Raw genomic sequence first — 15,639 nt, 5'->3', positions numbered from 1 at the left:
GATGTCAAAACTGAAGATCAAGCGACCTGTCTTCTTTCAGTGTTGGAGAGTTCGGGTACAAGGATGGTGGATCCTCAAGGTCAGAACCCTGCTGGTTGCTGACAAAGGAAACAGGGGAACTCCACATTCCAGGGCCAGCCTTCAGGCGTTTGCCTTGCACTACTGGTCACCATCAGTTCTCAGGGCTGGAATTAACATTTCCCTGACCAAGTGCCAACAGGTTCCCCTGAGGAGGTGATTTAGGTGTACGTGTTGACAAGGTACACAGGTCCTGGGGGCATGGAGGCTCTGCTGGAAGCCCGAGTTCCCCTGGGATGAACCTGGACACCAGAAGCACCAACCTCTATGATTCTAGATAATGAAGCAGATGCAGTGCTTGTGCACTGGAGAAAGCGGGTACTGGGAGGTGGAGGAGGGGATCTTAGGGGGAGGAAAAGTGAGGTCCATGGGGCCAGGGACAGAGGTGGGGTGGGGTGGGGTGTAGCTCCGGGGGAGGCTGGTGGTAGTTTTGATAGCTCCATTGGATAAAAACAAACAACCCAACCCAAACACAGGCAGAAGATCTGAATAAACTCCTTGGTCCAAAGAAGAAAGGCAGATGCCTAACAGACATGTGAAAAGATGCTTCAGTTCACTAACTGTTAGAGAAAAACACTTCCAAAAAACCATGGCTTATCACCTCACAGATGTCAGAATGGCTGACATCTGAAAGTCTTCCAAAAGAAACATTTTCTAGGATATAAGGAATAGGCAATCCCCAAATGCTGTTGGGAATGACAACTGGGACAGTCACTGTGCAAAAGAGAATAAATGCTCCTCCAAGCACTACAGGTATAGACTCTGTACCATCCAGACATTCCATTCCTGAGTATACATCCAGAAAACAACAAAAACTTTCCTTAAAAGTGAGCCATGAACAGGATGTTGACAGCATGACTACAGAAAATAGCCAAAACATGGAAGCAACCTTAGTACCCATCCACAGAAAGAGATACAGGAGAGGAGAGACACACAAGTAAACTCACACACAGACACACACACCCCCCAAATGGAATATTACATTGCCAAAAATAAGAGTGGATTTCTATTTTCAGGAAACTGGGCGAACCTAGCATCACTAGCATGCTTAGTGACAAAAGGCTGACTGAGAATGACAAATACTGTATGACATCATCACCATGGACAGTGTAAAGAAAGAATACGGATTAATGCAGGTGCAACAGCGAAACAGACTCAAAAGTAGAGTAAACAAATTAGTCCATATAAACTAGGAGAGGAAAGGAAGCAGGGGCAAAAAGAGGTGGGGTGAAGTCCTGCAAACTATCATGTACTGTCCAAACAGGGAATGACTGCCTTGACTTTGTAATAAGTTGTACAACCCCAGGATCAGGAAAGATGATGAATTGCTAGTAGTCCATCTTAATCTAATCTAAATGGCGAATCATCTCCACTTTAATAAATAACCCAATCAAACCATCAATACATTAACCCATCCATTAAACCCTAGACCAAACCCTTCTGGAATGCTCTTCTCATCCATCTTCAATTCCTGAGACCTACCAGGGGCATTCAAGGCTTCCAATTCCTGAAGCCCCAAATTCCTCCCATTGGCTCTTCTGCTAGGTTTCTCCATGGACTCCTAAAGACTTCAAATTCCCAGTAGCTGCTTTATGTCCCCACAAATCAGGAAATTTTGATATCAGTTGAAATATTTTGATAAGGAAATGGCAACCCACTCCAGTATTCTTGCCTGGAGAATCCCATTGTCGGAGGAGCCTGGTAGGCTGTAGTCCACAGGGTCGCAAAGAGTTGGACAAGACTGAGTGACTTCACTATCCTCAAGCACAGAGACACAAAACAAGACTCTGAAATTTTCAGGATCAGAAACACTACAAACCATCATTTCAGTACTAGAACACTTACTTACAAATCACATAGAGAGAGCTCCTGCTTCATGATAATGCTAAAAGCACCTCCACTGACACCAGGCATGAGACCCTGGAAGCCCCTACCCAACCCATAGTTCTGCCCTTGGCAAGGAATATCCAATCAAAAGATGAAGGAAAGATAAGAGGCAGCTAAACAATACAAAGACACAATACTCTCATGACTTGGAGATACTTTTGTCTTTATTGGTCAGGCAGGAGAATCTATGCATAAACCATGGCCAACATGAAGTTGTTTTTTAGGATACCAGGTCAATCTAAGAACCAACTGTCTCTAAGTGCCAGTCACAATGGATAAAATACGTGTGGGGTCTTCTTTTTTATTTTTTATAGGAGGCTAATTACAATACTCTTTCATTCTCCCAAACATCAACATGAATCAGCCATAGGTATACATATGTCCTCTCCTTCTTGCACCTCCCTCCCACATCCCACCCATCCCACCCCTCTAGGTTGTAACACAGCATGGGATTTGTGCTCCGTGTCATACAACAAATTTCCCGTGTGGATGTTTTAAAACAATTCAAAACACAGAATCTGGAAAACTATAGACTTTTCCATGACAGCAGATTTCTACTATAAAAACAATGGGAAACAGTGGGCTTTAGGGGAGGGAGTCACAAATTTTATGAAAAACCCACAAACCCAGTACAGAATTCAACCATTGCCAACCTCAGCACTCAGAAAGAGGAGGGCACATGATCTCTCTTCACAGTTTTGTGTTTGGTATCCAAACACTTTGTCCACACTCTTCAGTGGATATTGCCTAGATTCAACAGACAGACACACACACACAGGGAACGACAGGCACCATCCAGAAAAGTTCACACTGCACAAACGTTCTCATAAATTAGAATGAACATTAGGGACAAAATCTTACCAAGAGATTAAATATTACTCCACTGGCTGAAATATGATGGGAAGGGGCAGAGGCAGGTGCCTGAGAAAGTATGACTTTTGAGAGAAAACGTGTTGGCACTTGGGTTTGAAGGGAAATTGGGGGCGGGGTGGGGTAGAGATACTTCAGAGTGACCTCCCTAGAGAAAAACCTAAGCATCTGTCTGATCTTCTGAAAGTAAGCTGTATTTCAGGAGGCTTTTCTTTGTCCTGGTGAGTTCCTTGCCAGTGTTCTAGTCAGCTAGATGCTGATTTTGCAACTGATGGAAAATTCTGCAACACAGCAAGCATCCAAAACTCATCTGGCTCTTGAGATGCTTGCCAGCCGGCAACTGTGCATGAAGCCCTCATCGGAAGACTCTGATCTGGTCCCCAGCCTAGCGGCGGGTGGGGATGGGGTCAGTTCATTGCAGGATCAGGCTTCTCTGTGCCTTGCAAGGAGGACCCTGAGGACGCTTCCGACTCTCCACAGGACCAGGACTAGGAGAAGGAGGTACAGGTTGAAGTGGGGAGTCGTGGAAGGCCTTCCGTAGGTGCAAGTCCAGGCGGTCATCATGGTGAGAAGAGCCTTTCTCTGGACTAAGGTTGGTCTCTTGACACCAGGGCTCTAGGAAGGGGCCCTGCAGCTCTGGGTCACAGAGAACAGAGACGGTGCTGCCTGTAGCATCCATCCAAGGCTGCGGGCAGTTGGCGTGCTGGTCAGCATCGTCTACATTGGCCTCTTCTTGGAAGGCGATCCCTTGCACAGCCGGGCAGAATTCAGGCTCCAGGGCCATGTACTCGCCGGGAGAGCTCAGGACCGCAACCGGTTCCAGGATCTGTACTCTCGGCGCTTCCACGTCCGAGTCCAGGAGAGCCTCGGGGACCAGCATGAGGATTTGATCTCCGAGAGACATTTGCACCACGGACATGGACTCCGGCTCCAGCAGCAGGTCGACGTGCTCTAGAGGCAGGTGCAGGGCAAAGCCAGTGGGCACAACCAGCTGGGCCGTGGGCGGGCACTCTATGGGGGGCTCCGTCCCGTCAGCCAGGCTGGGTGCCACATCGGACTCAGACTCAGGCTCGGACTCAGGCTCAAATTCGGACTCGGACTCCAGAAACTCCAGCTCATCGGTTCGGCGGCGTTTGGCTGGGCCGGGTCCTCCGGCCTGCAGGGGAGGCGCTGGGACTGCGGGGCCGGTTGCCCATCACAACGACCGAAGGACGACGCACCCGAGACTTGACAGAGGGCAATGAGGCGCTCGGTCCTGCAGGCTGTGACAGGTCTCCAAGACCTGTAAGGCAAACCGGAGCGGGCTGGCTGGGGCGCAGGACCCGGTGATGCTGAGCGAGTCCCCAGATATCTGGGGCCAACTCCCGGGAGACTCACTGTCCATGCACGCAGGGCAGCTGCGTTCAGCGCTTCAGCTCCCTGGTCACCGAAGACCACTCCTTGGCGCAACCACCGGTGATGGCCAATGTTGTTGCAAGTGAGGCCAGCGCATCCCGCGCAGCAATAAATACCTCACTGCCCCTAGGCTCCGCCCCCTTCCAGGCTCCGCCCCGAGAACTCGCTGGACCTAATCTGCCTGATTGACAGCCCTGACTATGACTGGTAATTCACCTTAGAGAACTACCGCTAGAGAACTACCCTAGGAATACCGGGTCCCCAAATGATTCTGCCACTCTAAGGCTAGGCATCCAGGGTCACGTGCTGTGGTTTCAAAAAACGAACCTTAGAAGCAGAAAGACTTAATCAGAACTCCCACTCCCTATCGAGTCCCAAGGAACTCTAGGTCCTTACTCACACTGACTCTCCGCCTAGGCGCGTCCTGGCCCCTTTTATTTCAGCTCCAGCCCGGGGTTGAGTCTGGGATGGCATCCTGAAGTCTCTCTGGGCCGAACTAGTCAGGGGCAGTCAGATCCTTCAAGCAGGGTGCAAAGGGAAAAGGCTCTTAAAACAGAGGATGTTATCGGCATCTGCTTCAGGATCAACTTTTACTTCTATCCCTGGAGCAGGTCGGTGCTCATGGAGAGAGTTCCAGCAACTGAACCAAAGGTTCACACCCTCTGCTAGGACAGAACCACACCCAAGAGGTGGAGCTTTTAGAGCCCAAAGGACAGATGATGGAAACGTCAAGCACAAGGAAGAACCCATCTGCCCAGGATCCAGGAACCCGCACAACTGCACCTGATCAGTCAACACACTCAAAAGGCAAAGCCTTTGATCCATATGTCACTGGAAAGGTTTGTCTATGGCACCCGTCCTCCTGCCCAAGCATAGGTGTGGCTCAACTTTCTCTCCAGTCTTCCTAGTGGGAAAACACCCCACATTGTCTTTGGAACGCAAAATACTGTCACAGGGTTGCAGACAAGAGAAAAAGACCTCCCTGCCCACTCCCTCTTCTTTCAGCACATGCTGGCTCCCTTTTATCTTTTCACACCATAGCATTTCCTGTATACTCTCATTCTTAGAGTAGCATTGAATTCCTTTCCACAGAATTTTATCAGGCCTCTCTCCAAGGACATTGAACCTAGTGGACTGTGATGGGTGGGCACAGGCATCTTCTGGCCAATCAGGATAAAGCTTCAGATTCCTGGCCGGCTACCCAGGAAAACAGAACAGAATTCCTGCAGTGCAGGACCCTGGAATTCAATGTAAGCCCCTCACCAAAGATGTCACTGGATGCCAGTGTTGAAAGTCAAAACACTTCTTTCCTTTCAGCATTGGAGTGTTTCAGGTACCAGGGTGGTGGGTCTTCAAGGTCAGAACCCTGCTGGATGGTAACAAAGGCAACAGAGATACTCCAAATTCCATGGCCAGCCTTCAGCGTTTGCCATGCACTACTGGTCATAATTGGGTCTCATGGCTGAAACTCCACTATCCCTGGCCAAGGGTCAACAAATTCCCCTGAGGTGATGTTTCAGGTGTAGGTGCTGGCCAGGTGCATGGGTGCTGGGTTCACAGAGGCTCTGCTGGGATCCCAAGTTCCCATGGGGTGAACCTGAACACAAGAGGCACCAAACTCTATAATTCCAGGAAATGAAAGCAGACCTATGCTTGTATTCTTTAGAAAGAGATTACTAAGAGCTAGATGTGGGAGCTTTAAGCAAGGGAAAGTGGGGCCCATGGGGCTGGAAGCTGGGGACCAGAGTCTGGTTGTGGTTCCAAGGAGCAGGGAGGGAACATTTGCCTTAAACCTGAAGCATATTGCAAGCAGCCTTTGAAAGTCCCATGCCTCTCAGCTCTCCTTCCTTTGGAAATATGGTTTCCATTCAGAAGACTGGAGGGTGCAAAAGCCACAAAGATACCAAAGCTCCCCAGGACACACACAAGGGTTCAGATCCTGTGATCTGGTGAGGGACAGGGCCCTCAACTTGATTGCTCCTGTCCCTGCTTGGTGCCATCTCAGGTGGGCTCTTCTCTCAACCTTAGCACTTTCACATCTGGGCTCATCATTTTCCTGGACCTGGGGAATCCTCAGTGACTTCCCCTCCAGAGGGGATGTGGCCCTGTGTTGAGACAAAGACAGGCAGCAGGAGGGAGAGGAAACAACTACCTTGTGGAATAAAGGCCATTGAGGACAAACATACAGCTAACATCACACTCAAAGGGAACACCTCAAATCCTTTATTCCCATCTCCCAAAACCACACAAGGACACCCCTCTCACCCCTTCTATTACACAGAGTATTGCAAGTTTTAACCCCAGCAATCAGCCAAAAACAAGAAAGAAAAGGTACCCACCATGTATGGGAAGTACTAAAACAGCCAATGGTATGATTCCTTAGAGAAAAAACTCACAAGTCTCCACCCCAAAATGACAAGTGCTAACTAATGAATCCACAAGATTAAAGACAGAAAGTTGCTGCTTTTCTATACATTAGGAAGGAATTGTCTGAAATGGAAAAAAATAGAGGAGAAGAATCCCATCTCTGACTACCTCTAGAAAAATTTAACACCTTGGATACAACTAACCAAGAAGTTGAAAGACTGTATTCTAAAAACTTGAAAACACTGACCAAGGCAATGGAAGATGACACAAAGATATCGAAAGACAACCCTAGCTCTGAGATTGTAAGGATTGCTATTGTTCAAATGACCATACTACCTGAAGGAATCAAGAGATTGAAGGGAATACCTAGAAAACACCCAGGATGTTTTTCTGAGACTAAGTACAAATATTCCAAATGTCATAGGGAGCTACACAGGACCCAACCTGACAAGGCAAGTCAGGAAAGAATAAACAATGAAAAAGAAGGCTGAAGCCACAACACTCCCAAGCTTCAGACCAAATTACAAAGCTACAGAAATTAAAACAGCATGGTACTGGCACAGAAACACATATGGAGGTCAACAGAACAGAATACAGATCCAAGACATGAGCCCAGAGTATATACAGGCAGCGACAGCCAATGAGTTTGCCATGTAAAAGGCATGAATACACAACAGGCAAGAGACAGTCTCTTCAGCACTTGTTGCAGGCAAAACTGGACACTTACATGGACAACAGTGAGACTAGAACACTACCACACACCTTCAACAAACATAAACTCAAAATGAGTTACAGGCTTATCAGAGAGAGCTGAATCCATTAAAATCTTCAATGAGATATTGGCTGTTAGACATAAACGGGGGCAATATCTTTGTAAATGGATCTGTCCCCTAAGACAAAAGGTATCTAAACAAACCTAAACATATGGGACCTAGGTGAACTTCAAAGCTTTCACACTACATAGGAAACCAGGGGCAAACCCAAAAAGACATCCTATGGAATGGGACACAAGATCTGCAAATGATATGATGAATCCAAACCTATAAACAGTTACTATATATCCATAGAATAAAAATAAACAAGCAAACAGCCCAATACAAACATAGACAGAAGATCTAAATACACTTTTTGGTCCAAAGAAGAGAGGCAGAGGCCTAAAAGGCCTGTTAAAAGATGTTCCAAATCAATAATAATTAGAGGAATGCAAAAAAAAAAAATAAAATAAAATAAAATTTAAAAAAAAATAATTAGAGGAATGCAATTTCAAAACAGCATCACATGTCACCTCACAACTGTCACAATGGCTAGAATCTGAAAGTCTTCAAAAAAGAAATATTCTTTAGGATGTGAGCAATGGAAAATCCCCAGACACTGTTGCTAAGAATGATAATTGGGACAGCCACTATGCAAAGCAGCATAATTGCTCCTCCAAGAACTACAGGAGAGACACTGTGTCACCCAGACATTCCATTCCTGAGTATACATCCAGAAAACAACAAAAACTCTCCTTAGAAGTGAGCCATGAACCCAGATGTTGATAGTACCAGTACAGACAATAGCCAAACATGGAAGCAACCCTAGTACTCATCTACATAAAAAAGATACAGAAGAGGAGGAATATACACACACACATACACACCAAATGGAATATTACACTGCCAGGAATAAGAGTGAATTTCTGCCATCTGCAGGAACCTGGACAAACCTAGCGTCACTAACATGCTTAGTGATATAAGGCTGACTGAGAATGACAAATGCTGTATGATATCACCAACATGGAATGTGTAAAAAAGAATATGGATGAATGCAGGTGCAACAGTGAAACAGACTGAAAAATAAACAAATGAGTCCATAGCAACTAGGACAGGAAAGGGGGCAGGGACACAAATAGGTATGTAATGAAGATCTGCAAACCATTAGGTATTGTTCCAAACAGGCAATGACTGCCCTGACTTTGTAATAAGTTGTAAAGCCCCAGGATTGGGAAAGATGATGAATCACTTGTAGTCTATCTTAATCTAATCTAAAAAGGTGAATCACCTTCACTTTAATAAATAACCCAATCAAACTATCAATACATTAACCCATCCATCAAACCCTAGACAAACCCTTCTGGAATGCTCTTCCTCATCCTTCCTCTTCTTCAATTCCTAAGACCTACCATGGGTGTTCAAGGTTTCCGATTCCTGAAGCCCCAAATTCCTCTCATTGGCTCTTTTGCTAGGTTTCTCCATGGACTCCTAAAGACCCTCAAATTACCAGTATGTGTATGTCCCCACAAACCATGAAATGCCAACATTTGGAATAATTTGACTAAGTCTCTGTCCTCAAGCGCAAAGACACAAAACAAGACTCTGAAGGTTTCAGGATCACAAAGACTACAAACTATCATTTCAGTACTAGAACACTTACAAATCATGGAGAGAAAGGTCCTGCTTCATGGTAACCCTAGAAGCATTCCCACTGACATCAGGCACGAGGCCCAGAAGCCCCTACCTAACCCACAGTTCTGCCCTTGGCAAGGAGTGTCCAATCACAGGAAGAAGGAAAGACAAGAGGCAGGTAAACAGTACAAAGATACAACACTCATGATTTGGAGATACTTTTGTCTTTATCGGTCAGGCAGGAGAATCTATCCATAAGCCATGGCCAACATGAAGCTGTTTTGTAGGATACTATTTCAACCTAGGGCTTTCCTGGTAGCTCAGCTGATAAAGAATCTGCCTGCAATGCAGTAGACCCCTGTTCAATCCCTGGGTCAGGTAGATGCCCTGGAGAAGGGATAGGCTACCCACTCCAGTATTCTTGCTTGGAGAATCCCCATGGACAGAGGAGCATGGCGGGCTACAGTCCATGGAGTTGCAAAGAGTCAGACGTGACTGAGGGATTAAGTACAGGTCAACCTAAGAACCAACTGTTTCTAAGTGCCAGTCACAATGGAGAGAACACATGTGAAGTCTTCTTTTTTACTTTTTATTGGAGTTAATTACTTTATAATAGTTTGGGGGTTTTTTTTCCTGCCAAATATCATCATGATTCAGCCACAGGTAAACATATGTTCCCTGTCTCATGAACCTGCCTCCCACCTCTCACCTGATCCCACCCCTCGAGATTGTAACAGAGCACTGGATTTGTGCTCCCTGTGTCATACTGAAAATTCCCCATTGGGGTCTTAAAATGATTAAAAACACAGAATCTGGAGAATTACGGATTTTACATGAGGACAGATTTCTATTTTAAATATATATGAGAATAAAACAATGGGAGACAATTGGCTTCAGAGAGACAGGGTCACAAATTTTATGAAAAACCCACAAACCCCATAACAGAGTTCAACCATTTGCCACCCTCAGCAGTCACAAAGAGGAGGGCACGTGATCGCTCTTCACAATTCTGTGTTTGGTATCCACCAGATACTGTGTCCACACTCATCAGTGGGTATTGGCTACATTCGACACACAAACACACACACACACACACACACTAGGAACTATAGCAGTCATCCAGAGGAGCTCACACTGGGCTGTGGTTGTCATAAACTAGCATGGACACTAGGGAGAAAATCTTGTAAACGAGATTAAACATTACTCTATTGATGGTAATATGAGGGGGAGGGGCAGAGGTAAAGTGCCTGGGAAAGGACAGCTTTTCAGAGAAAAGTTATGGGACTTGGGTTGAAGGGACATTAGGAATGGGAGTGGGGTAGAGCTACTTCAGGGTGACCTCCGTAGAGAAAAACCTAAGCAGCTGTCTGACTGTCTGAAAGCAGGCTGTATTTCAGGAGGTTTTTCTTTGCCCAGATGAGCTTCGTTACCAGCGTTCTAGTCAGCTAAATGCTGATTTTGCAACTGATGCAAAACCCCGCAATGTAGCATGCATCCGAAAGTCATCTGGCCCTTGCGATGCTTGCCGGTGAGCTACGTACAGAGGGCCATAATCAAAAGACTCAAATCTGGTCCCCAACCCTGTAGGGGGTGTAGTTTGAGAGGTCAGTTCATTTCAGGATCAGGCTTCTCCGTGTCTTGGGGGGAGAAACTTGAGGGCACTGGAGGTGGTCCACGGGACCCGGAGTATGAAAGGGAGGTAGAGGTTGGAGTGTGGAATCATGGAAGACCTCCTGCAGGTGCAAGTCCAGGTGGTCATCATGGTGAGAAGAGCCTCTCTCTGGACTACGGTTGGTTGGCTGAGGCCAGGACTCTAGGAACAAACCCTGTGGGTCTGGGTCACAGAGAACAGAGATGAGGCCTCCTGCAGCATCCATCCCAGACAACAGGAAGTCACCATGCAGGTCCATGTCATCTTCACGGCTACCTTCCTGGCTGGGAGTTCACTTCAGAGAACTACTTTACATTTATTGGGTCCCCAAATGATCCTGCCACTCTAAGGCTAGGCATCCAGGTTCACAAGCTCTGGTTTCCCAAAGTGGACCTCAGAGGCAGAAAAACTTTACCAGAAACTTTACCAGAAAACCCACTCCCCATCGAGTCCCAAGGACCTGTAGATTACTATTCACATTGACACCCCAGGAGTGACCAGGCCTCTTTTATTTCAACCCCAGTCTGGGGTGAGTCCATGATGGCAACCTGAAGTCTCCCTGGGCCGAAATAGTCAATGATGGTCAGATCCTCTGAGCAGGGTGCAAAGGAAAATGGCTCTTGGCACAGAGGATCTTATCAGCAGCCACTGCAGCATCAACTTTTACTTCTACCCCTGGAGTAGGTCAATGCTCATGGAGATAGTGCCATCAACTGAACCAAAAGTTCACTTTCTCCACTTGAACCAAAACTATACCCAAGAGCAGGGCTGTCAGAGCCCAATGGACTGATGATGGAAATGTCATGCACAAGGATGAACCCAGCAGCCCAGGAACACAGAACACATAGAGCTGAGTCAGACCAGCCAGGGTCCCCTCCAGGTCATGCAGGCTGCAGCGCCTTTGATCTAAGTGTCACTGGAAAGGCATATCTATGCCGCCAATCTTGTGGCCAAGGGAAGGTGTGGCTCAGCTTTCTCTCCAGTGTTCATGGGGGAAACTCCCCATATTGACTTTGAAATTGGGAATTCTTGTGCATGGTTGCCGACAACAGTGAAACCACTCTGTTTCCACCCCATCCTTTCAGCCCACACTGGTTCGCTTTGTCCCTTTTTACATCATTGAGTCATGTATACTCTTATTCTTAGGGCAGCATCGAATTCCTTTCCACAGAATTCTATTTCCATGAGGCCTCTCTCCATGGCTATTGAACCTAGTGGTCTGTGATTGGCCGTCAGTGGCATCCTATGACCAATTGTGGTAAAGCTTCAGATTCTTAGCCCACATCCCAGAAAAATGCCTCAGAATTCTTCAGCGAAGAACCTGGGAATTCAATGTAAGCCCCTATCAAAGATTTCATTGGATAGGAGTGGAAGATCATGCCACTTGTTTTCACTCATATTTGGAGGCATTCAGGTAAAAGGGCAGTGGGTGATCAAGGTTGGAACCCACATGGTTGGTGACAAAGCAAACAGGGGAATTCAAATTTCTATGGCCAGCATTCAGGGGCTTGCCCTGCACTATTGGTCAAAATGAGTAGTTTTGCCTCAAGGGCTTCCCCTGTGGCTCAGCTGGTAAAGAATCTGCCTGCAATGTGGGAGAACTGGGTTTGATCCCTGGTTTGGGGAGTTCCCCTGGAGAAGGGAATGGATACCCACTCCAGTATTCTGGCCTGGAGAATTCCATGGGGTCACAAAGAGTAGGATATGACGGAGTGACTTTCACTTTCACTGGTCAAAACTGGTTTGCACAGATGGAACTCCTGTGTTCCTGGCCAAGGGCAAACAAGTTCCCTTGAGGTGGTAATTTAGGTGTGGTGGTGGTGGTTTGGTCGCCAAGTCGTGTCTGACCCTTGAGACCCCATGGACTGTAGCCAGCCAGGCTCCTCTGCCCATGGGATTCTCCAGGCAAGAATACTGGAGTGGGTTGCCATTTCCTTCTCCACGGCATCTTCCCAACACAGGAATCGAACCCAGGTCTCCTGTTTTGCAGGCAGATTCTTTACTGACTGAGCTATGAGGAAAGCCCAAGGTGCTAGTAAAGTATACAGGAGCTGGGGCACTGAGGCTAAGCTGGGAGCCTGAGTTTCCATAGGGTGAACATGGACACCAGAGGCACCAACCTCTGTAATTCCAGGTGATGGAAGCAGACACCATGTTTGTGTTCTTGAGAAAGAGGGTACTGAGAGGTGGGGAAGTGGAGCTTAAAGCCAGAGAAGGTAGGGACCATGGAGCCAGGGGTGGGGTCTGGGGTAGGGGAGGCTGATGGTGGTTCCAAAAAATGGGAAGGAACACCTGCTTTAACCCAAAGCATACTGCAAGCCATCTTGAATGTCGCACCTCTCTCACTTCTGCTCAGAGAGTAACAGGGATTCCATTCAGGAGACTGAGGGTGCATGTGCCAGGTGGCAAAAGACACAAGGACAAACCTAAAGCTTTCCAGAATACAGGCAGACATTCGGAGCTCCTGGCCTGGCCAGAATGTGGCCCTCCACCTGGTGACTTCTGTCCCTGCTTCTGCCATCTCAGTTGGGCTGTTCTCACAAACTCAGCACTTTCATATCCAGGCTCATCATCATTGCCCTGGACTCAGGGAATCCTCACAGACAGTATCCCTCCCAAGGGAATGTGGTCCTCTCCCAAGACAAAGACAGACATGAGAAGAAGAGGGGAAACAAACACCTCTGTGGGAAAAGATCATTGAGGACAAACACACAGCTAACATCAGACTCAAAGGAGAATACCTCAAAGGAGATCCTCCTTGCAGGGGTGCAAAAGGAAAGGGCTCTTGGTACAGAGGATCTTAGCAGCAGCTGCTGCAGGATCAACTTCTACATCGATCCCTGGAGCAGGTCAGCACTCAAGGAGAGAGTTCCATCAATTGAACCAAAGGTTCACTTTCTCCGCTTAGACCAAATCTACACCAGAGAGGTTGAGCTGTTAATAGAGAGGTCGCAATTTGGAGTAACTGTTACTGAATCATGTTCATTTGCCTTATAAGCAGGAAGTCAAACTCTGAGACATGGGAGATTTGCAGCAGAAAGGGTTTATTTTCAAGGCATTCAAGCAAGGAGATAGGAGAATAAACCTTAAATCAATCTTGCCAAAGGCCAGGGGTTTGTAACATATATGGGATAAAGAATTAGGGTGGCCTGAGTTGTAGAAAGCATGGCAAAAGGTGACTAGAAATAAGAAAAAGATGAGATTTCGTCATTTGGGGCAAGTGCAACTAAACTACGGTGTTTCATAGGATGCATGTTCAGAAAATGGCATTAGTATTTTCTGAGGGTGGAGTTTTTGGCCCTCTGACATCAAAAGGTCACTGATCAAACACTCTCCCAAGCCAGGAGGAGAATGGGTAGTCCCAAACAGTCTTAATCAGCTGGAGTTCAAACAGGACAATAGCTGACTCCAAGTTCCAGAAAAAGAATATGGGGAAACATCTTAAAACTCTTACATCAAAGGTACCGATAAACAGGGGTCTTGAGGAGATCTTATAGCTTATTCTTTAGGCTACATGGTGCTTGGAGGATATGCAAGTTCTGTAAAAACAATTAAGGTGATCTTGACCAGTGAAGGCAGATTACAGTTTACTATTAAGTTATAGTCTTATGCAGTGGTCCCCAATCTTTTTGCCACCAGGAATTTTTTTTTAATTAATGTATTTATTTTAATTGGAGGCTAATTACTTTACAATATTATGGTGGTTTTTTGCCATACATTGACATGAATCAGCCACGGGCGTACATATGACCCCCATCCTCCCTCCCCATCCTGTCCCTCTGGGTCATCCCAGTGCACTGGCTTTGAGTGCCCTGTTTCATGCATCAAACTTGGACTGGTCATCTATTTCACATATGGTTAATATACATGTTTCAATGCTATTCTCTCAAATCACCCCACCCTCACCTTCTCCCACAGAGTCCAAAAGTCTGTTCTTTACATCTGTGTCTCTTTTGCTATTTTGCCCATAGTGTTATCGTTACCATCTTTCTAAATTCCATATATACGCGTTAATATACTGTATTGGTGTTTTTCTTTCTGACTTACTTCACTCTGTATAGGATCCAGTTTCATCCACCTCATTAGAACTGACTCAGATACATTCTTTTTAATAGCTGAGTAATATGCCATTGTGTATATGTACCACAACTTTCTTATCCATTTGTCTGCTGATGGACATCTAGGTTGCTTCCATGTCCTAGCTTTTGTAAACAGTGCTGCAAGGAACCGGTTTTGTGAAAGACAATTTTTCCATGAGACAAGGTTGGTGGATGGCTTGGGGATGATTCAAGTGCATTACACTTATTGTGCACTTTATTTGTATTATTATCATATCAGATCATCAGGCATTGGATCTCAGAGTTTGAGGACCTATGGAATGGATCTAACTGATGACTGCAAAATAGGTTTCATAATGACAATGTCAAGAGTTTGAGTCAATGAAGTAGGAAGGAAGACAAAAGTACTGAAGGGGAAGAGAACTAAGAAGCCAAGGCTGGGGGAGAGGGGGTGGAAAGAGATGAGATCCATGAGAATATTAAACTCACCACAAATTACAACAGATGTGGAATGAGTGAGAATTACAGTGAATCAAGTGTTAACATCTTTGAAACTCTGATACAGACACTTGTTACACTCACATTTGATAAGTGACTGGTATGTAGTATGACTGAGCCTCAGTTTTTTAAACAATATTTTGTTTATTTACAAATTATGGTACTACTATGAAGGCTATAGAGAGAAGGATGATATAAAGAGTAAGTCAAGAATGCCATTTCAAATAAAATGGCCAGAAATGCCCTTTTCAATAAAGTGCTGTCTGAATTGGTCTTTGAAGAAGAAAGAATCAGCACTGCATAAAGCTGGAGGAAGAGTTGAAACCTAATTTTTTAAAGGTTAAAAAAAATAGAAGATAGGAATACTTCAAAGAATTAGATATGATATTGACCAATAATCATGTGGAAAAATGATCCACCTTCATTTGCAATCATAAATGCAAAATGAAAA

The 15,639-nt window shown here is 45.9% G+C and overlaps 1 protein-coding gene across 1 annotated transcript; it reads right to left on the bottom strand.

The window, feature by feature from the left end:
- Positions 1-3,247: 3,247 nt before the first annotated feature.
- On the bottom strand, positions 3,248-4,219 carry LOC122675251 (proline-rich protein 23C-like). Its single transcript, XM_043873670.1, has 2 exons — positions 4,063-4,219; positions 3,248-4,011 (listed from the first exon to the last, which is right to left on the bottom strand). Exons 1-2 carry the CDS (start codon positions 4,217-4,219, stop codon positions 3,248-3,250), a joined length of 921 nt encoding a protein of 306 aa, XP_043729605.1.
- Between the last annotated feature and the right edge of the window lie 11,420 nt (positions 4,220-15,639).

This window comes from Cervus elaphus, chromosome 19 (assembly GCF_910594005.1).
Source record: "Cervus elaphus chromosome 19, mCerEla1.1, whole genome shotgun sequence".
In the NCBI taxonomy this organism is placed as follows: domain Eukaryota; kingdom Metazoa; phylum Chordata; class Mammalia; order Artiodactyla; family Cervidae; genus Cervus; species Cervus elaphus.
This window is presented reverse-complemented; position numbering and strand designations above follow the sequence as displayed.

Bases quoted from the DNA above. Each gene is read 5' to 3' on its own strand.
- LOC122675251 (XM_043873670.1), bottom strand. From the start codon at position 4,219: ATGGACAGTGAGTCTCCCGGGAGTTGGCCCCAGATATCTGGGGACTCG. The intron at 4,012-4,062 runs GTCTCGGGTGCG...CCGGCCCCGCAG, and splicing joins GCCTCATTGCCCTCTGTCAA to TCCCAGCGCCTCCCCTGCAG.